This window comes from Protopterus annectens, chromosome 5.part0 (genome assembly GCF_019279795.1).
Source record: "Protopterus annectens isolate FY-2018-M chromosome 5.part0, PAN1.0, whole genome shotgun sequence".
NCBI classification, from domain to species: domain Eukaryota; kingdom Metazoa; phylum Chordata; order Ceratodontiformes; family Protopteridae; genus Protopterus; species Protopterus annectens.
The window spans coordinates 1,422,839,727-1,422,865,592 of record NC_056735.1 but is presented as its reverse complement, the minus strand read 5'-3'; the positions used below and the strand labels follow the sequence as shown (position 1 = coordinate 1,422,865,592).

General features: G+C 43.2%; 1 protein-coding gene across 1 annotated transcript in view; it reads left to right on the top strand.

The window, feature by feature from the left end:
• Positions 1-25,866, top strand: part of TM9SF2 (transmembrane 9 superfamily member 2) — a 1,342,976-nt gene that overhangs the window by 939,907 nt on the left and 377,203 nt on the right. Inside the window, exon 16 of the mRNA XM_044071229.1 lies at positions 20,052-20,223. Coding sequence (XP_043927164.1) covers positions 20,052-20,223 — 172 coding nt within the window. The remainder of the gene's footprint in view (positions 1-20,051; positions 20,224-25,866) is intronic.

The following is a 25,866-nucleotide window of genomic DNA, read 5'->3' as shown; positions in this document are numbered from 1 at the left end:
GTACTCACCATAACGTTCCATCTGAGTAGGTGGCTTCATTTGTCTGCAACCATCCCCCCCTCCTTCCCCCCCTGGCCTTCAAAATGGATGTATGTAGGTTGTTTATTGGAATACCCTTTTTGGGTATCTATAGAGGGGCAAACTTGATCTGAGGTCATGGAGGGTTGGCAGGGGATTATGGGTGAGGGGAGGAGCTAGGAGCTCTGATCCATTAGCTGTGAAACAAGTTGCCGGCTCTGATCCGATATCGGATCCAAGACCCACAGGTTGCAGACAAAATGAAGCCACCTACTGAGATGGAAAGTTATGGTGAGTACATAACTTCTTATTCCCTCTGATAGGGATTCTAGAGCACTGGACAGATGGGGGAAAAGTTTACACCTCTGCTACTTTAGCTGTAAGGGCTTTAAACTGCCAGTTTCACATGCTTAAATATCAACAATACCCAATGTCTTTGCTAAAACAGAAAATGCTTACAGGCTCTGAATGTCCTGAGAACAAGGAAATGCAGGATTTATTGCATGCAGCTGAACAAGTGGGAAAGCATACTTTGCAATGTGGTTTTGATTCATTAGATGCTTCTTGCAGAGCCGCAGTTACAGGTTCTGTCATTCGAAGGCATGCTTGATTAAAAGAACAGAGTTTACCTGATCATGTTAAAGCAAAATTATTGGATGCTCCATTACATCATGATACTTTGTTTGGTGTTAAGGCAGAAGAGGTGTTAAAGAAAATGGAGGATAAAGCAAAATCAATGCAGACAGTAAAGGATTTCTTACAGGTTCAGCCACCTAGATTTAGCAGGAACTGGCCTTCTAAAAACTGGTCCTTTCCAGTGTCAGACAGGCCACAAAGAGGCAGATACAGACGCCCAAGAGGCAGATCTCAGCCCCAAGGCTCATACAGACCTAAACAGTGGGGTGCTTCAGCCCCCAAAGGCGGAGAAGACAAATCACAACCTTATAGGAAACAGTCCCAATGACTTCCCTCTACAAATGCCAAGCACTTACCTTTTGGCAGCACCCTTAGGGGGAAAACTAGCACTTTTCTCACAAAATTGGCACATGATCACCCAGGACAAATGGGTACTGAATATTGTTTCTCAGGGTTACAGGTTCCACTTTCACACCCTACCAAGGTCAAAAGGTATGCCAGACCTGCCACAAAATCAATGGGTAGAGGCACAAAAACAAATTCATGCTCTCATGGACACGAGACCTATTCAAAAAGTACCATAGCAAGAACAGGGGCAAGGATTTTACTCAAGACATTTCTTGGTACCCAGAAAGGACAAAGCCTGGAGACCAATACTGGACCTGTCAATTCTAAATACTTTCCTGGATGTTCCAAAATTCAAAATGTTGACATTGCAGCAACTTCTACCCATGCTGGGCAAGAAGGCTTGGCTAGTTACTTTGGACCTCAGAGGCATACCTGCATGTCCCAGTCAGACAATCTTGCAGAAGATATCTCAGATTAATAGCTGGCTCAATGCATTACCAATTCTCTGCACTGCCCTTTGGCTTATCTACTGTGCCCAGGGTCTTCACAAAATGCCTGGCACCAGTAATTGCATTTTGCAGACAAAAAGGAATTCAAATATATCCCTTCTTGGATGACTGCCTTATTCAAGCAGAGAGCAAGGACATTCTACTAAAGCATCTGGCGTTTGTAAAAAGATTACTAATTTGCCTAGGGTACACAGTAAACGAAAAGAAATCAAAACTAGTGCCCTCTCAAGAGAGAATATTCCTGGGTGCAAGCTTAAATACAACTGCCCAGATGGCTTATCTCATGCCAGACAAGCAAAGGCAACTGACTCATTACTTTCAAATGATGGCAACAAAGACCCAGCTACCTGCAAGAAAATTTCTGCAGGCTTTGGGCTTCATGGCATCCTGCATCCTGCTAATTCCATATTTCCCTGCCTGCAACAGGAGTTTCGATGGTGGGCAGTGGCCTGTCACCACAACAAGGGACAGCCTTTCAGTTTACCCACAGCCAGGCAGACACTAACAACAGATGCATCGGATTATGCCTGAGGGGCACACATGGCAGGAAAATGTATTCAGGGCACGTGGGCCGTGGACCAAATGCATCTTCACATCAATCAAAAAGAGATGCTAGCTGTACAGAATGCCCTGACAGCCTTCAAGGATCTACTACATCCAGGACAACTATTACTAAAGACGGACGATACTACAGTTATGTGGTACATAAACAAGCAAGGGGGCACACATTCCTACCCCCTCTGTAGGCAGGCCATGACTTTGTGGAACACAGCACTGACCTATCAAGTACATCTGCAGGCACAATTCCTGCCAGGAAAGAAAAATACTCTGGCAGATGAACTAAGTAGAAACCTCATGGACCCTCACGAGTGGCAACTAAATCCACAGGTCTTCAGCATAACAAGGAAATGGGGATGCCCAGACATAGATCTTTTTGCCTCCCCTCACAACTGCCAACTACAGAGATTCTGTACAAGGACTTATCACTCACAAGCATGGAAAGTGGATGCTCTATCATTCAGCTGGAAAACACGTAACAGTTTATGCCTTTCCACCACTGCTTCTCCTTCCCAAGGTGCTCCTAAAAGTCAGACAAGAGAATCCAAAAATGATTCTGATTGCCCCAGACTGGCCACGCCAGCGCGGGTACCCAATCCTAAAGAGCTTGTCTCAAGGCCCAGCCTGGACTTTACTTCAAATTCCTCATTTTCTGACTCGACAAAACAATCAGATCCTGCACAGCCAACTCAGAACCTTAAATCTGGCTGCATGGCAGATAATATAGCCACTACCTCTCTCTAAAGCTGTTATGGATGTCATTTTGGAAGCCAGGAGGCCCAGCACCAGGAAATCTTATGCAGAAAAATGGAAGAGATTCTGTGCTTGGAACCAGGCACAAGGACTTGAACCACTTATTCCAAATATTCCTCAGATTTTACAATACCTAACTCAGATGCTGGAGAAAGGCCTCTCCTTCTCATCAATTAAGATCAATGCCTCTGCCATTTCAGCTCATTACAATACGGAACCTCCTATTTTCTCACATCCACTACTAAGACAGTACCTCAGTAGGGCAAAAAACATAAGACCCCCAAGGAGAGCACCGATACCTACATGGGACCTCAACTTTGTCTTAGAACAACTCACACTGCCTCCTTTTGAGCCAGCCAGTACAGCTGATATAAAATTCTTATCATGGAAAACTGCTCTGCTCCTAGCAATAACTTCAGCAAGAAAGAGTCTCAAAGTTACAGGCATTAATGGCAGTGGAACCTTTTATCATTTTTCATCCTGACAGGGTTTCTCTAAGGACAAACCCAACATTTATGCCAAAGGTAGTATCCAGTGTGGCTCTTAACCAAACCATTCTTTTGCCAACATTTTATCCAAATCCCCAGAATAAAGGGGAGAGACGTCTGCACTCTTTGGACATACACAGGCAGCTACGCTTCTACTTGGACAAAACAAAAGATTTCAGAAAAACCGAGCAACTGTTTGTAGCATATGCTGCAGGATCACAGGGAAAGGCTAACTCAAAGCAGACCATTTCAAAATGGATAGGACACTGTATTAGTTTCTGCTATGCACAGCATGGCAAGTCAATGCCTAAGAATATTAGGCCACTTCAGCAGCCTTTCTCAGGGGAGGACCAACCAAGGAAATTTTGGAAGCTGCAACTTGGAGTTCAGTGCACACCTTTAACGAGCATCATCACTTACCTCTTTACTCTAAATCCAGAGCAGCCTTTGCCACTGCAGTTCTGCAGGGCCTCACAGCCACTCCTAATCCTATTAAGACCCAGCCGCCCTACCTCAGCTTTGGGATTCAACCCAAGTGTAATGACTGCAACAGTGAAACACGGTGAACATAGTACAATTGTGTACCTACCATAAGTGTAGATGTTCGAGTGTATTCACTATTGCAGTCCAGGTTACCCACCCTCCATCCCCCTTTCTTTGCTGGACTTATCTATACTTCCTTATCCTATACAACCTATGTGGTGTATTTGCTTGTAGTTGAAGGTATTGTTTTTATTTTACTGTATGTTTTTATAAGCAATATGTATTGCCTACCTTCTTGGAGGCACCTGACATCTGGAACAAGAAAAACTGAAGAAAATGGTGTCTGCTGCATCTTGTATACCCCTGGCGCACTGACGTCAGGGAAGAGGTGACAGCAACCGACGCCGGACCAGGACTTTGGAATTCAGGCTGACTGCGGGTAGCCTGCCAGCAGGATAACCGAAGTGTAATGACTGCAACAGTGAATACACTCGAACATCTACATTTATGGTAGGTACACAACTGTACTTTCTAGACATTGCTGATGTTTTTTCAGAATCTAGTATGGCTCCTGATTCTCTGCCTCTGGCTCCTTGCAAGCCAGACAGATACTACAGGATTCCTGACTCCCACAAATTTATTTTCAAAAATCCTGTTCCAGATCCTGAAACCATTTCTCAGGGTCCCAGGGGCATTAAGGCTTCTACTGCTAAAAATCCTACCCCTTCTGATAAAGATTCCAGGGTGCTGGATAGATGGGGTAAGAAGGTTTACACTTCTGCAACCTTGGCAATCAGGGCTTTAAACTGTCAATTTCATATGCTTAAATATCAACAGCATATCATGGGACTGCTTAAACAGAAAATGATGTTAATTTCTGACTGTGGAAAACAAAGATTTACAAGATTTATTGCATTCAGCTGAACAAGTTGGAAAACATACTTTGCAATGTGGTTTTGATTCTTTGGAGGCCTCTTGCAGGGCTGCTGTAACTAGGTCTATGCTAAGAAGGCATGCTTGGTTCAAAGAGCAAAATCTGCCTGATGATGTTAAAGCAAAATTGTTGGATGCTCCTTTACAACAGGACTGGCTCTTTTGTAATAAGGCTGAAGATTATTTAAAAAAGATGGAAGATAAAGCTAAATCTATGTAAATTGTGAAAGATTTCTTACAAGTGCAACCTCCAAGATTTAGTAGACACTGGCCTACTAAGAACTGGTCCTTTCCAGTTCCTTCGAGTACCACTCAAGCCAAGCCCAGACATTCCAAAGGCTCCAGGTTTCAGTCACAAGGGACTTTCAGAACAAAACAATGGGGTGGCCTCCTCTTCCAAATCTGGAAACAAGACACTTCCCTATGGTAAGCAGTCGCAATGACTTCCCTTTACACTTACCAAGCACGTACCTTTTAGTCACCCCTTTGGGGGGGAAACTGGCTCTTCATGCAAGAAACTGGCAGCTTATAACCCAGGACACAAGACACTTCCCTATGGTAAGCAGTCGCAATGACTTCCCTTTACACTTACCAAGCACTTACCTTTCAGTCACTCCTTTGGGGGGGAAACTGGCTCTTCATGCAAGAAACTGGCAGCTTATAACCCAGGACAAATGGGTTTTAAATATAGTATCCCAGGGATACAGATTTCATTTCCACACGTTGCCAACTCCAAACGGATGGCCAGACCTGCTCCCAAATCAGTGGGCAGAGGCCCAGAAACAAGTACTTTCCCTCATGAACATGGGGGCTATTCAACCAGTACCAGAAGAGGAAAAGGGAAAAGGTTTCTATTCAAGACTTTTCCTGGTACCCAGAAAAGACAAATCATGGTGTCCAATTCTAGACTTATCTACTCTGAACACCTTTCTGGACATTCCAAAATTCAAGATGCTGACTCTTCACCAGTTACTTCCTATGCTAGGCAAAGATGCCAGGTTGGCAACTCTAGATATAAGAGGCTTACCTGCGTATCCCAATCAGGGAATCTTGCAGAAGATACCTCCGCTTCAGAGCAAGCTACTTGCATTACCAGTTCTCTGCACTGCCCTTTGGCTTATCTATGCCGCCCAGGGTCTTTACAAAGTGCCTGGCTTCAGTAATTGCTTTTTGCAGGCAAAGAAATATTCAAATATATCCATATCTGGACAATTGTCTAATTCAGGCAGAAAACAAGGACACACTTCTAAACCATCTGGCGTTTGTAAAAAGGGTTCTAATTTGTCTAGGGTACACTATATAAACGAAAAGAAATCACAACTGGTACCTTCTCAAAAAATTACATTTTTGGGTGATAGCTTGAATACAACTGCCCAGATGGCTTTCCTTATGCCAGAGAAGCAAACTCATTTGGTGACTTACTTCAAACAGGTGGCCACAAAAAACATGCTTTCGGCAAGGCAATACTGCAAGCCTTGGGGTTCATGGCCTCCTGCATTCTTCTAATTCCATATGCAAGACTGCATAAGAGGAAACTTCAGTGGTACTTAAAAAGTCTATGGGAGTCAGCATTGTCACAGCCTGGAAACAATGATTCCTATCATTCCTTGCCTGCAACTAGAGCTCTTATGGTGGGCAGAGGCCTGCCACCAAAACATGGGACTGTCATTCAAACCCCCCCCCCCTGCTGCCCAAACTCTAACTACAGACACATCAGACTATGCTTGGGGGGCACATCTGGCAGGGAAGTGCATTCAGGGCAAATGGAGTCCAAATCAAATGCACCTTCATATCAATCAAAAAGAAATGCTAGCTGTACAGAATGCGCTGACAGCCTTCAAGGACTACCTACATCCAGGACAATTAATGATAAAGACAAGCCAACACCATGGTTATGTGGTACATAAGCAGGGGGGTACACACTCCTACCCCCTTTGCAGACTAGCCATGGCATTGTGGAACACGGCCTTGACCTATCAAGTACAAATACAAGCTCAATTCTTGCCAGAAAAGCTGAATACTCTGGCAGACGAACTAAGCAGAAATCTCATGCACCCACACGAAAGGAAACTAGAACCACGGATTTTCAACATGTTGACACGCAAATGGGGGAGCCCAGAAATAGATTATTTTGCCTCACCCCACAACTATCAGTTGGACAAATTTTACACAAGAACTCATCACAAAAAAGCCTGGAAAGTGGATGCTCTATCCTTCAGCTGGAAAAACCTGTCAGTCTATGCCTTTCCCCCTCTGCCTCTGCTCTCCAAAGTTCTACTAAAAGTCAAAAAGGACAAACCAAAAATGATTTTGATTGCTCCTCGCCAACACTGGTACCCACTCCTGCGCAAGGTGTCGCACCTTCCACCGTGGCACTTGCCTCAGACACCTTACTGTCTCAGCAGAACAACCAAATTCTGCACACGCAGCTCCAAACTTTGAATCTTGCAGCGTGGCTAATCACCTAAATTCACCTTAGCATCCCTCAGCAAACCTGTGATGGATGTCATTTTGGAGGCGAGAAGGCCTAGTACTAGAAAATCTTATGCTGACAAATGGAAAAGATTCTGTGCCTGGAATCAATCTCAATGGATTAGCACAGAAGTGCCCAACGTTTCTCAGATTTTATAATACTTAACTGAGATGCTTCACAAGGGCCTGTCCTTTTCTTCCATAAAAATCCATGCCTCAGCCATTTCAGCTCATTACAACACAGAACCTCCCCTCTTCTTTCATCCTCTGCTAAAGCAGTATCTCAGAGGGGCCAAAAACTTAGACCACCCAGGAGAGCTCCAACCCCTGCCTGGAACCTCAATTTTGTATTGGAAAAGTTCACTCTCCCTCCTTTCAAGCCAGCTGCTACTGGAGACTTAAAAATTCTCACCTGGAAACAGCTTTCCTTTTAGCAGTCACTTCAGCTAGAAGGATTTCCCAATTACAGGCTCTTATGGCAGTGGAGCCTTTCATCATTTTTCATGCGGGCAGAGTATCTCTGAGGACCAATCCATCCTTCATGCCTAAGGTGGCTCTTAATCAGACCATTCATTTGCTAACTTTCTTTCCCAATCCACAGAACAAGGGGGAGCATGTACACAGACAACTTAGATTTTACTTAAAGAAGACAAAATCTCAAAGAAAAACTGAAAAACTGCTGGTGGCATTTGCTGCAGGGGCAGAGGGAAAGGCTATTTCAAAGCAAACCATTTCCAAATGGATAAGCCATTGTATTTGTTTCTGCTATATATGCACCAAGTAAAAACTATCCCACAGGGCATCAGATCCCATTCCACTAGGGCTTCATCTACTTCTACAGCCTTTCTCAGAGGTGTTCCTACCAGGGTCATTCTAGAAGCTGCTACCTGGAGCTCAGTTCATACGTTCACCAAACATTACCATTTACCATTGTTCTCTAAATCCACAGCTGGCTTTGCCACTGCTGTCCTGCAGGGCCTTATAGCTGGTCCTAATGCTGTATAATTCCCTCCACTCAACCATAGCTTTGGGAATCTACCCAAATGTAATGACTGCAACAGTGAAACACAAAGAACATAGTACAGTTGTGTACACTTACCATAAATGTAGATGTTCAAGTGTATTCACTGTTGCAGTACTGGTTACCCTCCCTCCAGCCCCTATTTTTCTCAGGCTATCCTCTACTTTCTTTCACTATGCTTAAAAGCCCTTTTGGTGTATTTGCTTTTGGGATTGGAGGTATTTTTTTTTTGTGTTTTTTAATTTTATTTGCTCCCCATTTGGGGGGGCACCTGACATCTGGGGCAAGGAAAAACTGATGTAATGGCGTCGGCTACTTGTTTTATTCCCCTGACGTCATGGAAGAAGGCACAGCAACTGACGCAGGACCCAAGACTTTGTTAATTAGGCCGACTGAGGGCAGCCTGCCAGCAGATTACCCAAATGTAATAACTGCAACAGTGAATACACTCTAACATCCACATTTATAGTAAGTGTACACAACTGTACTTTCCCATGAATTACCACATTGATGGTAGTCCACTGAACACAGAAGACGTTATAAGAGATCTGGGAATACAGGTTGACAGCAACCTCTCTTTTGATCACCACATTGCCACTGTGGTCAGAAAGTCCTTCTGTGTGGCACATCTCATTACTAAAGGTTTTGCATCCAGGAAGAAAGAGGTCATTGTCTCCCGCTACTCTTGCCTCATTAGGCCAATCATCGAGTACAATGCCCCATTTGCCATGTACCTCACTAGACACCTGAAACAACTGGAGAGGCCGTAAAAGTACCTCACAAAGAGGATCCTAGGCCTTAAACACTTGTCCTATATGGACAGACTCAAAAAACTCCAACTATACTCTGTCTCATATCGCCTACTTAGAGGCGATCTCTGCTCGACTTACAAAGCCATGTCTGACCCAGCTCTGTTAGAAATGCTGCAGCTAAAGAAATCCCAATCCCTCCACACCACACGCTCCAAGAGACCTCAACCTCATTATCACAATTAACAGAACATGCTGGAGGGGCATGTTCATAACCCAGAGACTGCTCATGTTAGGGAACAGACTTCCCAAACATGTCAGGCAGAGCACCTCACTGACCCTCTTCAAGAGAAATCTGGATGAGTGGATGGGAAACAGAAAATTCACCTCAGGGATAACACCAGTGGCTCTACTTGACAGAGGCACTGGGATCTAAGGTCGGGTGGCACTATGCCAGGGTGGCTAGGTTTGTAAAGGCCCCAGGGCCATTAGTCTAGTACACACCTATGAACATATATATATAGATATATATATAGATATATATATATATATATATATAGATATAGATATAGATATATATATATAGATATATATATAGATATATATATAGATATATATATAGATATATATATAGATATATATATAGATATATAGATATATAATTAGTGTATATGTTTTTTATATATATGTGTGTGTGTGTGTGTATATATATATATTATATTAATATATAATATATATATATAAATATATAATACATTGTTGGCCACAGTTGTGCAGCGGTTGGTGATGTCACCTCAAGATGTTCTGTGGTTCAGTTCTTGGCTGGGATCCCTTCTGTGCAGAGTCTGCATGTCCTCCCCTGTTGTCATGTGGGTTTCCTCCCACACTCCAAATACATGCAGTAGTTTGCAAGTGAGTGCGTGGTAAGGATGAACTGCCATGGCAGGGCTAGCCACCCGGCAGTGTAAATGTTGGCTCGCGATGATTCACTGTTGAAGTGACTCCCCAACCCCATGTGCAAAATGGAAAAAGGGGTTGAGGATAAATATATATATAAATGGAGAGTTTTTTTTATGTGCATTTCAGTACTTTGGGCAATGGGAAATAGAAAATGTGTCAGTTTCTCGGAGAGCTACTTCTAGCTGTTGTGATTTTTGTTACTTGGATTTTATTATTCGTCTCTCTTATTTGAAACATTTCAGTGAATAGTGGGTCATTTTTTTCACTACTCTTGATTGAGCAGTATGTTTATTGAAAAAAAATGTGTTTATTTATTTTACATTTGTTTACCGGGAAATGTCCGACTGGGCAGAGTTGCCAGTTTTCATTGGAGACCCGGGGAGAAAAGCTCCATTCAGTAATACAGCAGAAAACATGTAAAACGGTAACATTTACACCACACAATAATTGTATGCAGTTATACAGGCAATACAAAATTTCAAGTGACAGTAACATTTGCACCACAGTAGTAGGTGCACAAATTTATATGTGCAGTAAGAGATAGTCAAGACTCTGCATACAGTAGTCATAGTAACATATCAGTAATCACATACAGTATGCTGTAAGAGTATGCAGAAGAAATTATGCTAAAATGCGTTGTGATATTAGAGGGGGCTAGTAGTTCTCTATGAGATAGATTTGAGATGAATGAGAGGAGGCGGGAGTAAAAATATTGGTAGTGTTTTACCCAGGGCTAGAGCATGAGCATATCCTTTAGTTGGATAAGTAGGATTTAAGAAGGTTCTTAAAGTTATGTGTATTATGCAGTATTCAAATATATAAAGGAAGTGTATTTCATGTTTTTGTGTTTTTGTGACACTGGAGTAGTAAGAGTCCCCAGAATTATATTTACTTATAGAAATTTTAACCATTGCTTTGTTGGTGATTCTTAGTGGGGACAGTTGCTGGTATAGTGGTTTAGTAGACCTTGTAGGGCTGGGGTCTTTTTGGGATGGTAGAGGATTTAGTGGTATGTTGTAAGTTGGTTAATAGGTTTGATAATTCTAGCCAGAATAGTTGTTTAAGGGATTGGCAATGGTGGGATCTGTAGGATGAGTCCAAATTGTGCTGTTGTAGCAGACGGTTATTTTGTTTAGGTCACCTTTGTTTAAATTGATTACAACCTGGGAGGCATAGAGTAGTGTGGAGAGTAGGTGGGTTCCTGCAAATGGTGGCTTTACTATTGGAGTTTAGGTAATTTTTGCATGTATAGAGGCTCCCTAATTGTTTGTTAACTTTTGTGATGGTTTGAACTACATGTTTGTCAAATTTCATGCTGTGATCTATGATTGCTCCTAGTATTTTAGTTTGTGTGACTGGTGTGATACAATTATTGTTGGGTGAGGTTATTTTAAATAATTGAATTGTCTGTAGCATTAGAGGGATGGAATAACATTTCATTGGATTTTTTGTTTTGAATATTAGTTGAATTAGCCAGTTTTTTATTGCTGTAAAGGATTCTTGGGTGATTTGTTGTAGTAGTTGGAGTGAGGGGGCTGAGCAGGTTAGGGTTGAATTATCAGCATATTGGACCGGGTTGGCATGGAGGGGGGCTTTATGGAGGATGTTGATGAAGGGAAGGGCTCCAAGGATGGATCCTTGTGGAACACCCAAGTTTACAGGGAGAAGAGGGGATGGGGTGTTTTCCCATTTTACTGCTTGTTGACTGTTTTGAGAGATTATCTTTGAACCATGACCATGTGGAGTTTGTGTAGTTTGAGTTCAGAGAGTACGGTTAATAGTTTGGAATGAGACTGTGCCGAATGCTTTGAAGAGATCCAAAAAGATGACAGAGATGAGATTACCTTTGTTCTACTATTAATTTATGGTATTGATGAAGCTGATAAGAGCGGTGGTGGTACTGTGGTTGGGTGGAATCTGTGTTGTGTTTCAGCCAGGAGACTAGTTAGTAAATAGTTTATTATTTGGGAATGTACGCATCTCAAGGATTTTTGACAGGGGGTAGTTTGACTTTTCAGTTGAATTGCTCTCTTTGTGTATTGGTATAATATGAGAGATTTTCCAAAGAGTTCGAATATGTTGTTTAGAGACTGACTTGTTTATTAATATGGAGACGGGATAAAGAGAAGGCTTTGGCTGCAATTTTGATGTATTATCCAGGAAGTCTATCAGCCGCAAGGGTAGTGGGTTTAGCTTTGTCAGATATTTGTGTATTATCTTGGTTGGAACTGGTTGAAGGAAGTAGTAGTTTTGGTCAATTGTTGAGTTTTGGGAGTTTAGATAAGTTGCAGGAGAGCTGTTATTAGTCATATTTTGAAGGGAGTTAGTAACATATTCATTAAACTGAGTTGCAGTATTGCTAGTGGAGGTGTCAATGTTAGGGGGTGCGGTGCTGGTTTTCCCAGGTTGGAGTATTTTATTGATGGCTGCCCAAAATATCTGAGGGTTTGTTTTGTCGAGATACTGGAGTAGTGGATTTTCTTGTCTGTTATGTGTTTTTGGACTTTTCTTAGTTGCAGTTACTTTTGCCTGTTTTGGTTGGATTTGTTTTGATGGCAAGCTTCCCACTCTTTCTTTCCGTTTTAGGAGTAGCCAGGTATTTTTGGAAAGATAGGGGCATAGTTAGACTTTGTTCTTATTGTTGTAGTTGGGGCAAGTTGGTTGAGTATGCTTCTGAAAGTAGCATTGAAGTAATATACTGCTTTGTCCAGGAGGAGGTTTGAAAGGGGTATCCAGTTACAATGATGTAGAGCAGTGATGAGGTCTTGGGATTTGAAGTTCTTTGTATAGCCTGTTTGTTGTGGGGAGGAGGTTTTAATGGGTTTAATTTGGTGCCTTAGGATGAATGTAAATAGGTGGTCCCTAAGACTGTCGGGTAGAGTCCTATAGTTATAGGATAGGGAAGGATGGTTTATAAGGATCAAGTCTAAAACAGACTTCTTGGATGATTTATCTGTTCTGGTAGGGGGTCTGGATTAGTTCAGTGAAGGCCATACAGGTTTATGTGAGTAGTGGGTAGGGGAGAGATGCATGTGGACCAATTGATATTAGTCACCTAGTGTGAGTGTTTCATGGGGGAGGGCTTGGGATGACCAGTGAAGAATAGCTTCTAGTGTGTCAGTGCTGTTACTGGGGGGAATGTAAGCACCAATTATATTCAGTTTTTGTGTATTGAGTGCAACTTTGGTGAACAGGGTACTTGCGTTATTAAATGTAGGGGGATTTATGTCCATATTGTCAATAGTAAGGTTGCTTTTGTATAGTATGGCGATTCCACCAACCCTTTTAGATGTTCTGTTTTTACTGAGTAGACTATAACCTGGGGGAAGTAACTCATTATCGTTAAAACGCTGAGAGAAGAAAAGGAGCCTCTTTTGTGATTTTTAAGTATTTTCTTCTGATTTTTTTTGTTAAGTTTTACTGCTTTGCCACCTTTTTTTCTGGCTTGCTAAAGTTTATATCAGTAACAGTAACCGTACTTGGAACACATCTAGAGCCTATTTACTGCATTTCCTGTGTTGCACTTAATTTAAAATAGTTTTTTTTCTCTAAAAACTGCATTTTACCTGATTTTGGCCAAGCACTCAAGTGTGGGGTCATTTATTGCACTGTTGTGATTATTTTGCTGCTTGTGTATCTCTGCTACCTTTAAACTACAACAAAAAGAAGAAAAAAAAAAAACCTTGCTTTTTTCCCACTTTCTGAAAGTTAAGAAAGTTCAGTTACAGATTTGCTGTTCTGAACTGTTTGGAAATTTCTAGAAGGCCAGTGCTTGCTTGGGCTAAAGGGAAGTCTCTGTGCTCACCAGTAGGAGTGGTTAACACTGAGCAGCCTGCCTGTCCCTGGAGGAGTGGTTACTACCTAGAGGCTGTAGTTTTATTGGCCATTTTGGGTCAATTCTAAACTCCTTGATCTCTCTCTCCTAAAACCCTACAACTCTCTTTTTGCGCGGTTTTGCGCACTGAGCAGCATCGGGCAGCGCCGCCTAAACAGGTTTAAACTATTCCAGGCTCCACAAAGTCTGCTCTTCACTTTTTCCCTTAGAACTGTTCAAACTCTCAAAGTAATCACACTGTTCTCTTTCTAAAGCCCTGCACTTGCTCAGCTGTTATAAGGAAACACTAACTAAAGCACTACACCCTCCTTGACTTCTTATAAGTATTAGGCTCCCGATTGGTCCTTCCTAATCAAGTGAAACATCAGTTCCCTTCCCTAATCTGATCACTAAAAAAACAGTTCCCTATACTAATCTGGTATGTCCAAGGGTCAGTTTGAAGGTTACTCTCCAGTCCAGCTGGTGAATCTGGGAATTTTGAGGCAATGTTACAATTGCCTTATGTACACCGACAACCCTCTCCTCCTTCCAACAAACTCTAATACATGTGAGAGATGCAGTTACACAGCCAAACTGGAGGCAGAGCTCTTTCAACCCAAGACTGGCACAGTCAGTCAGGAGGAAAAGGTAACCACCCACACCACAAATCCAGTCTCACACAGACCTATTGCATCTGCATACCCAACACATAAACACACAAAAACCTACTCTGAGGCTCTAAATAAAAATCTGCCTAAACAGCAAAGACCTCCTAAGCAGATATCCAAGCAACAGCCACCCCTCAATAATACCCACGAATCACATATCTCACAAAATCAGTGTGCCTCACAGCCCTTAAGGCCAAACACACCAAATACACTTGTTATAGGGGACTCTGTTGTCCGGCACACTGACATCCCGCTCACCAGACTGAACAAGGAGGAGGTCACTGTAAGCTGCCTGTCGGGTGCCAGGATCCACCACATAACACAAGCACTCAGGTCACTCCAAAGCAAGTACAAGTATGACTCCATCATTGTCCATGCTGGTGTGAATGACCTGAGACGTACCTCCCTGGACTACATGAAAAGAGACATAGAGGAGCTCTCTGACCATGTAGCCCAGGCTGGTATGACCCTGACCTTGAGGAGCATCTTGCCCTCACCAAGAATGATGCCACAGTATAAAGACAAAATGATCAGTTTCAACAATTGGCTAATGTATTGGTGTCATTCAAAGGGGATCCAGTGTCTGTCAGCCTGGGGTGACATGCTCGACAAGCAACGTTGCTTCGCTAGGGACGGCTTGCACCTTTCACCCTTAGGCTTTCGTATACTGGCCAAGGCTCTTGCCACCCCATAGTGCCTTTTTTAGGCAAGGCTCAAAGGACAAACCCACCTCCATAGACAACCCAAGGATAAAAAAACTAAAGGTAATGCTACTCAGTGCCAGAAGTCTAAACCTCAAGATGCACGCACTCGAGGCTCTCCTCAGTATGGAGAAAATCGATGTCTGTGCAGTAACAGAAATCTGGTTCAAGGCTCCTGAGAGCACCCCAGCACTACCAGGTTATAACTCATACCATGCGTTTCGGCCCCAAAACTCGGACCGAAGCACAAAAGGAGGGGGAGTATCTATATTCATCAAAGATACCTACACCTCCAGGTTCGTGTCACTGCACGAAGCATCGGAAACCATCCATGTGCAACTTAACAGCGGGCAAAACTGCCTTTCAGTTTGTAGCCTGGTACAGAACACCCTCCCTATTACAGGAACCCCCGTTGGCATTCCTGAGAACACTGGGGAATATGAAGGTGACTTCAACTACCCAAGCATTGACTGGGAAAACTACTCAAGCCCAAACACCCTCGCCCAACGGTTCTTTGAATTTATAAACTCTAACGCAATGGAACAACTGGTCACCACTCTCACAAGAGGGAACAACATATTGGACCTGGTCATCACCAACATGGGGACTCTGTTCCACACCAGAGGTAAACCCCCTCATTGGTAAGATCAGACCATAAACAAATTTCCCTGGACATCCATATCCCGTCCCCACCCAAGGAAATCACTGTAAAGAATTTCTCAAAAGCCAACTTTGCACTTCTCCAGACTGAGGTGGAATCCTTCATAGCCCCTGGGCCAGAGGATAATACAGCCCAATCCGCAGAATCCTTTACAAATGCATTCTATGAGCACCTGCAGGAATGCATGGATCGTGCTATCCCAAATAAAACCAAGACTCACTCCTCCAAAAACAGGAGACCGGTCTGGTGGACCCCGGCCATAAATAAGCTATACAACAGAAGGAGGAAGCTACTACATGACAGAGCAAAATCCCCAAAAGGGAAGGTATCTCTGATCAGTATTAGCAAGAAACTTCGATCCCTCATAAAATCATCAAAAGCCAGCTTTGAAAGAAAAATTGCCCTAGACACTAAAGATAATCACAAGGCCTTCTTTAGTTATGTCAGGAACATGGGCGGAAACTCCCAGATATGCTCTGAATTGTTGTGTAACGGTACAAAATATACCGAACCTACAGACATAGCCAACATCCTAGCAGACAGATTCAGCGCAAACTCCCCCCCCCCCCCCCAAAGGAGCAAATGCCTATTCCAACTGAATGTAACCTCCCTGACATCACAGATGCACAGGTGAAAGCTGCCTTCTCCAAAGCAAAAAACACAGCATCTATGGGACCGGATGGTGTCCCAGGCTGTGTCTTACATGAGCTCCAAGAAGAACTGAACCCTCACATTAAGTCACTGTTCAAACTTAGCCTTACTACAGGATATGTACCCAAAGAATGGCGTACAGCTACAGTGGTCCCACTCCACAAAGGTGGTGCCACAACGGACCCCAGAAACTATCGCCCCATAAGCCTGACTAGTCTGGTCTGTAAAGCTATGGAGCGTATTATCATGGAACTCATAAACAAAGACATTGGGAGCCTCCAGACACTGGACCCTACCCAATTCGGCTTTAAGGGCAGATCTTGCCTCTTAAACCTAGTTGATTTCTTTGAAACCATTACCAAAGCCATAGATGAGGGCAAGGTAGTCCACACAGCCTACCTGGACCTCACAAAAGCCTTCGATACAATACCCCACTCAGGCATCATAAATAAGCTTACCAGCTTAAATATCAACCCCTATATCACAAGATGGGTTGCAAACTGGCTCAGAGATAGAACCCACATGGTCAGAATCACAGGTGCCTTGTCCAAATCCAAACCAGTTACAAGTGGCGTCCCACAGGGCTCAGTTCTGGGACCTCTCTTGTTCGGTATAGACTTCTCTGATGTTCAGGCTAACACAGGGGGATTATGGCTGACAAAGTTCGCAGATGACTGCAAACTGGGGGCCATAATCAAATCTCCAGCTGACACAAGCATCCTCCAAAAGGGTCTCAGAGATGGATGCTTGGTGCCAGAGCCACGGCCTCAAGCTAAATGCTAAAAAGTGCATAGTCATCCCCTTTGGGAAAAACAAGGTGCCCACACATTACCACATAGGTGGTAATCCATTAAGTACGGAAGAAGTAACTAGAGATTTGGGGACCAACGTAGATGGTAATCTCTCCTTTGATAATCACGTTGCCAAAGTAGTTAGAAAGACCTATATAGCCCACCTTATCACGAAAGGGTTCGCATCTAGATCGAGAGGTCATTGTGCCCCTCTACTCGTCACTCATCAAGCCCATAATTGAATACATTGCCCCTTTTGGGATGTACCTTACCGGACACCTGCAGCAACTGGAGAGACCCCAAAAGTACCTCACCAAGAGGATCATGGGCTACAAACAGATGTCCTATGCAGCTTGACTAAAGAAACTCCAGCTCTACTCAGTTGCTTACCGCCTACTCAGAGGCAATCTATGCCTGACGTACAAAGCCATGTCAAACCCAGAATTAGTGGACATGCTCCACCTCAAAAATTCCAAGTCCCTTAGAGCTACACGCTCCAGGGACCTAAACCTCAGCACAAAAATAAATAGGACATTCTGGAGGGACAGATTCATTTCCCAGAGGCTCCCCTCACTCTGGAATAGAATCCCAATTCATGTTAGACATAGCCCCTCGCTGACACTCTTCAAGCGAAATCTGGACGCGTGGATGGGAAATCGCAAATTCACCCCTGGGATCTCTTCTGTGTCCCTGCTAGACAGTGGCACAGTAAACTAATCTTAAAAGGGTACCTTCTGTGACCTACTTTACAGAGGCACAGTAGGCTAATCTAATAGGGAGGCGGAAGCCAAATACACTCTGGCTAGGCTTATATATGCCCTAGGGCAGATAGCCTAGTATCTACCTATGAATATGTCGGTTGAGCCAGGTCTCTGAGAGAACTAAGTCAGGTGAGTATAGGGTCGGGGTGGCATGTAGTTCCTCTGTTTTGTTGAGTACCTTCTTATGTTATTAAAAGTTAGCAGGTTTGCCATATTTCTCTGGGAGTTTATAATGTTTGGTATGAGGGGGTATTAAGATTAATTGCAGGGCCAGGCTTTGAGTGGACATAACTGATTAACAGTTTTGATACTGTACGGACAGTGGCTTGTAAGTATTTATTTATGCATAGGTGGTATTCTAAGGAGATGCAGTTTTTTGTATTTTACTGGGGAAGTTTGAATGGGGCCAGTTCTATGTGAGGAAGTTTAAAGATTACTGATGTCAGGTACAAGTGTTGTGTTATGTTTTTGGGGGGTTGGGTTGGTGGCTGATTGAATTATTAGGTTGGGGCTAATATGTTATGAGGTGATGTGGACAGCAATAAAGAGTGATGCGATTATTAATACTTGCAGTTATATTGTTCCATGAATTAAGTTAGTGTTTTTGCAGGCAGACTCCATAGGCTTTAGCTACGGAGGTATTTGGTTTATGGTGAAGGTGTTTTTTCTAGGTTTTAATTAATTCTTAGTAGTTAGATTTGAGTAGGATGCAGGCAGTGGGACAGGTAGCGGGTGTGATACAGGTGTATATTGAGGTAGTAGTGGGCAGTGGACCTTAATAGAAATTGGTGGAAGTCACACAAAGGAGGATAGGGAGGTGGGTTATGATTGGATGGAAGAAGGAGGAGAGATGTAGCCTACTTGGCTGTAAATGTAATGAAAGTGGGGGTGAGTGGGAATGGGGTTAGGGTAGGAGAGTGGAGTTGAGTCAGCATGTAGCGGGCCAGACCCTGGGCAAACCTCGCGCCAACAAAAGTTATCAGTTAACCAGGCCAGGAGAAAGAGATATGTGTCAGGATACACTAGCGCCAGTAGCAGATCTACTGATGTTAAATTGCATTCAGTTTGCAAAGTAAACTGCTAAAGAACAAGTCTTCCAGGCCATTATAAGAACAATAGTTTATAGGGTGGTTAGTAGTGTAGAGCAAGAGCTCTAGCCTGTCTGTTCCTTCTGTTTTCTCATTTTGAAAGAGATGCCACTAAACAACAAAAGTAGGAAAACAAATTCCCTTAATAGGTTGTGGAGGGAAGTAGTGGGCTGTAGGGATGGAGGGGACTAAGCTGTCCTTGTGGGTGTGCACGCCACAAATAATTGTACAATGGAAGCAAATACATTTATATGACTTATTTTTGAATATGGAGATATGCACAGGTATATCTAATGGTATGTTTTTAATAGTGGTCTTTAGTGGGCTCGTTACACTGGCCACACTGGTGTTTTCTTTTCCGAGCATCAATTGCGAGAAGGGTAGCAGCCAGACAGCAGTTAAGAAGACTGTATTAACTGTGGAGAGAGGAGGGAACAAATTAAAGGGTAGGTATACTCAGGAAAATAGCCAGCTTGATATCTAAAAAGTTCAGATATGGAGTTGTACTGTAGTAGCCAAGTTCTTTGCCCACACTATAATGTGCACTCAATATGGAGTACATCAGCATACATAAACGTAAGCACAAGCTGTTTACAATGAATCAAGCAATTCTAGGCCTGATTAACTGTAGTTAAGTCCCCAGTTTGTTTGATGTAGTGCAATTCTGCAATTAACTTAGTATTCTCCAATAAGATGAGGTAAAGACTGCTCAGCCTATTCAACTCGTTCGTTCCAATGGAGTCACTACATTGTACAGCTTACTGCTAAGGTGACAAACTCTCTGGCGAGAGATGAGATAAAAAAATGCTCAGCCTATTAAACTAGCTCATCCCAGTGGAGGTGGTACATTCAGTATCTAGTGCCAAGGCAACAGTCTATCTATGGCTATGTTATGGTATTAACATTTTTAAGTTTGAAAATGGATTAGCAAGTAAAAATGTATGTTATTTTGAAGAATTATAATTTCTAATGCTTTATTTCTTTTCAGGATTACCATTGGCAGTGGCGTTCATTCCTGACAAGTGGATTCACAGCCATTTATTTCCTTGTATATGCAGTGCACTATTTCTTTTCCAAGCTTCAGATTACAGGAACAGCTAGCACTATATTATACTTTGGATACACAATGATAATGGCTTTGATTTTCTTTTTGTTCACAGGTGAGTTTTAAAGCATCTTACAAATTGACATCTATTTTTCTAAGAACAGTAAGTAAAGTGGGTTACTTAAAGTATGTTAACCTGCAGTGCAAGCTAAAATAAATAATTTGCCAGAATATGCAGACTTGATGTATGAGTAATGCAGATTAGCAATTAAAGTAAAATATAGGATTTAAAGCTGTGCTGTGGTAGCACAATAGTAGTATTAAGCTACTAAAGTTTGTAGTTCTAGAGACCAGATCTCTGCAAAACTTTACACTGGTAAAAAGCATTTCAGGGAAAGGCAATAGAAGTGGTGTGTAGCATTCATTCAGAGCCATGTAATATGAGTTTGAAGAGATTAAGATGCACACAGGGCTTGATTAGAAGGGGGCATATTAGGCATTTGTGCTGTCCTGCTTGATGGACATGCACTGTATTACTTAATATAGGAACAGAGTTGCACTAAAGCATAGTGGCATTTACTTTGTTCTCCTCAGTGTTCCTAAAGTTCAAAACACACTATTCTCTTAACTTTCCAGAGCATGGCTGTAAACTGCAGGTGCAGCATAATAGTGAACCACAGTATTCTAATGTCAGTGGCTCAGTAAACAGTACCTTCTTTTGATGTCAGGAAGATTGTAAGTTGTGTGTCAAAGCAGGCACATTCAGTAGTGATATTGTATTAGGCACTGTGCAGCACTCCTGCAGGTTCACACTTTGAGACTTGAGTCCCATCTGCTTGAGGTAGTGGTTAGCTCAAGCAGATGTAAAACATCCATTGGCACTTGTCATATGCATAGTGGTCTAACCTGATCAACAAAAATAAATAAAATATTCCAAAAAAACAAGTTGTTGGCTTCTCCCCACCTGGCTGCAGAAATGTTTGCATCTTTTCTGCTTTCTAGGGTGGGAAGCAGCAGTCGGTTATCATAGCTGAAGAGTGCAGTCTAAACTGCTTTGGTTTCTTTTCAGGTTTCATATTATCTTTAAAACCCAGGTGTTCATTTTTTTTTTTAAATCCCTGTATGCTTTGGGTCCCTCTTACACGAAGGTGCCATTAGAGCCAATTGTCCTGCATTCTAGCAATTTGTAAGGCACACATTGAAACGTCTGTTGTCCATATTTCATTTGTCATGCTGTGTACCTGTGGAGCTTGCTGCCATGATGGCTGAGAAGAGTGTTGCACCGTGGCCTACTCTGAGACCCCCTGAAAATATTTTCTTTTTGACCAGGCTGTCAGGGAATATATGATGAAACAGCTTTTATTACTACCATAAGCTATTATTTTATTTGTAATTTGAACTTTTGTTTATTAAATGGTTTCATTTTAGTGTTAAAATAATACTGAGTGCATAAGCATTGTGATAGTATTGAAGCTGAAAAGAAAACATTGCAATGGTCAGACCAAGTGTTGTGGACAGTATCTGCAGTGCGGCAGCAATCGAAGGGAACATTAACACAGTCATCATCAGTGGTGTGTAAGCGCAGAAAACGTGAGTCTCGCCAACCTACATTTCTGTGATTTTCATAGCTTGGTGTAGGTTGTCTTCATGAGAAGGAAATGAAGTGATGGTTTTCAGTACTTAGTACTGCAGCAACTGTAGGATTTCAGATGTATTTTTATGACTTGATAATTTAACTTGGCACTCTTCGTACTAAATGTAACAGCATATGTCATTATCATGTATGTCACTGTGTAACAGATGTATGTTTGAGAACGTCCACAACCTTGCAGCACTAAAAGTGCAGAGTTAACTTTGCTTAGCTTGCAGTGTTGCTTGTACCTGCATAGCAGTAGCAGGAAAACTCCAAGTTGCAGAACTACGTTTATTAATAGGGAACCTTTAGTGCAGACTCCTGCCTTTTAGCACAGCACAATCATCAGGGTTATCAATTTTAAGGCTAAGAGACAGTAGTGTCACTTCTGCACTTGTGAACAACATGTAGCCTTGCCAGGTGGACAAGGCTTCACCGTTACTAGTACTGTGCAGGCGCATCAGAGTAGGGACTATGCAAGGAAAAATACAACACAGCTTATAAGAAAATTAAATCAGAATCTTGGTGAACTACGACTGTGCGGGGGCTCAGAGGGGGCTTAATCTTTTTCAATGAAGCAGATCTGGGGAGACAGAATATTAGCAGAGAGCAAAACAGCTATGATAAATTATATGCAGATTTTGTTACTTCTTTGGATTATTAAATACACAGCTGCACAGATCTTTGTTGAAATCAGTTGATGATCTTCGTGTTTCACTGTTGCAGTCATCATGTTTGGGTTATCCCTGCCAGGGTAGCACTCTGTCGGCCTGAATACCAGAGACTTAGTTATTTCTGCATCGGTTGCTGTCGCTTGAGGACTGACGTCATGTCGTCAGTATAAAGTAAGGCAGCCGATACCATTACACCAGTCTTTATTGCCGTGGAGCCCAAAGCAGAAGCGGTTCGCACAAGTGCCAGTTGGCCGCTACCTGAATTTTTGTCTTCAAATTGAAGTTGAAGCCTTCTAAAGCTAAGGAACCTGTTGGGGATCCTTTTTTCTTGCACTAACCGATGTCAGTAAAAGTTCATAATTGTCTTGCCTGTGGAAAGCAAATACCACACCAAGACTTTCCACTCTTACTGCTTCACTTGTTTAGGCCCAGACCACAACGTCCCCCCCGTTGTCACTTCTGTGCTTTGTTCAGTGCCAGAACTATCTATCGTCAGGCCCTTATTGTAGCCAGATATTTTCGTTTACAGTCCTCGAATTCTGATATGGCTTCGGTAAGCCATCTGACAGCAGATCTTCTGAAAAAACGTAAAGATAAAGACAGAGAGAGACTGCACAGGTCCAAGCCTCCCGATGACGTTTTCGTTAAGCTAATCATCAGTCCTCCAGTACTCAGTGAGGCGCTTTCGCAGCCCCTGATGCTCACTTCAGTTGATTTCCAGGCTGCTACCGAGACCCTTTCGGAGTCCAGTATGCTGCAAAACTCTTTGACTAAGAATCCTGTGGTCGTCTCTACCTTGGATGGGTCCAGAGCCGCAGAGCAATCACCGGCTTCTGAGGAAGTCCTTCACACTACCGAATCTCGACACAAACTGACTGCTCCTTTTGCGACTACCGTTCTTTCAAAAACGACTGAGTTTCTTAGGCCCAGGGTTTGAACCACACCCAAGAAACCTTTGACAAACCCTCAGGCGCCTGCTACCTTGCCTCAATCTCAAATGCTTAAAATGGCAGAAGATCTTATCATGCTGATCAGGGGAAGCCAAGCTACCCCCTCAAAAAGGAAAAGAGATCTGTCCCCTGTAGATGTTCATCGTGTTTCACTATTGCGATCATTACACTTGGGTTATCCTACTGGCAGGCTACCCACAGTTGGCCTGAATTCCAAAGTCCTAGTCCGGCATCGGTTGCTGTCTCCTCTTCCCTGATGTCAGTGCACCAAGGGTATATAAGATGCAGCTGACGCCATTTTCTTCAGTCTTTCTTGCCGCGCGGTGCCCGAAGCAAAAGCAGTTCACAAGTGCCGGTCGTCTGACTCCTGAGATTTTCAAAATTGAATTTCAGATCCGAAGTCTTCAATAAAGCTACGTACCCCATTGGGAAAACTTTTTCTTGCTCCAGACAGATGTCAGTAAAAGTTAACAATTGTATTTCTTGTGGGAAGCAAATACTTCATAAGGATTTTCATTCTTACTGTATTCCTTGCCTAGGCCCTGACCACAATGTTGCTAGTTGTCGGTTTTGTGCTAGATTCAACCAACGCACTATTAAGCGTCGGTTCGATTTTGCTTTACATTACTTTGGCCGAAGGTTTAACTATATAATGCCGTCGGAACAACCGAAGACCGGAGTCCGTAAAAAGCGCAAGGACAAAGAAAAAGACAGGCATCCGAGGTCCAAAACCAACTAAGCCTCTTCTAGGCCAGTGGCCGGTTTTCAGTGAGGCGCTTTCGCAGCCCCTGACTCCCACTACCTCAGAGCCACAGGCCACCTCCGACTCCCACGTGGAGACAGCTAGGCCTCTGGAAACTCAAGGTATTGGGCCTATGGAAACTATTCCCTCAGATGTGTCTGGAGCCGCTGAGCAGGCATCGGCTTCTGAGGATGTTTTCAGACCTACACATCTTACTATCAAGACCACTTCAGCAGCCAAGGCAAAGTTTAAAACACCTTTAAAGAAGCAAGTACAGCATTCTCCTGGGCAGTCATCCATGCCAAAGAAACAGAAGCTCAAAATGGCCGAGAACCTAATTACTTTGGTCAGGGGTTCCCATCCCCCTCCTGATAAAAGGCCTAGGCAAGACAACTGACTATGACTCCTCTGACCAAGTTTCTATTTCTTCTGATTCCTCTTCAGAACAGGGATATTCTCTTCCTGCCTATGAGGACTCTGATGCTGAAGAATCTATCCCTTCAGCCTCTCCTCCTGAGGACTACTCTTTTGGGGAAACCCTGCACACCATGAGGGAACATTTCCATTGGGAGAGCCAGGATTATTCAGAATCCAAGAAAAGGCTCCAGAGGCTTTCTTTTATTGCCTCAGCACAGGCCTCTTGCTATCCCCCCTGTACTAGATATTGTTGATGTATTTTCTGAATCCAGTTTGACTCCTGATTCTTTACCCCCCGCACCAGTTAAGCCAGATAGGTACCACAGGGTTCCAGATTCTCATAAATTTCTTTATAAAAACCTTGCTGCTGATCCAGAAACTGTTTCTCAGGGTCTCAAAGGGGTCAAGGCATCCACTGCAAAAAAACCCTGATGTTGATTGGGTTACACTGCTGCAATCATTAAACTTGGGTTATCCTGCCGTCAGGCAGTTCCCCAGTCGGCCTGAGTTCCAAAGGTTTGGTCCGGCATCGGTTGCTGTCAACCTCCTCCCTGACATCAGTGCGACAGGGGTATATAAGATGCAGCCGACGCCATTTTCTTCAGTCTTTCTTGCCGCGCGGTGCCCGAAGCAAAACAGTTCGCAAGTGCCGGTTGGCCGACTCCTGAGATTTTCATTCCCAATCCAGAACCGAAGTCTTCTACAAAGCTAAGTACCTCGTTGGGGAAACTTTATCTTGCCTCAGACCGATGTCAGTAAAAGTTAATAACTGTATTTCTTGTGGGAAGCAAATACCTCATAAGGATTTCCATTCTTCTTGTATCCTATGCCTAGGCCCAGACCACGACGTCACTGGTTGTCGGTTTTGTGCTAGGTTTAACAAGCGCACTATTAAACGTCTGATTTTGCCCGACATTATTTTGGCCGAAAATTCAATTACACCATGCCGTCGGAACTACCGACGACCAGAATACATAAATAGCGCAAAGACAAGGACAGGCATCTGAGGCCCAAAACGGACGAAGCCTCTTCTGGGCCAGTTGCCGGTTCTCCGGTTTTCAGCGAGGCATCTTCGCAGCCCCTGACGACTGCTACTTTAGAAACACAGGCCACCTCTGACTCTCACGTGGAGATGGCTGGGCCTCCGGACGCTCAAGAATTTCAGCCTACCGAGACTAACCCTTCAGAGGGATCCGGAGTAGCTGAACAACCCGTAGCTTCAGAGGGTGTTTTCAGACCTACTCAGTTAACCATTAAATCTTCTGCTAAGTCAAAACCTCCTTTAAAAACAAAGAAACAAATACAACATTCACCAGGACAGGCCTCCATGCCTAAGAAACAA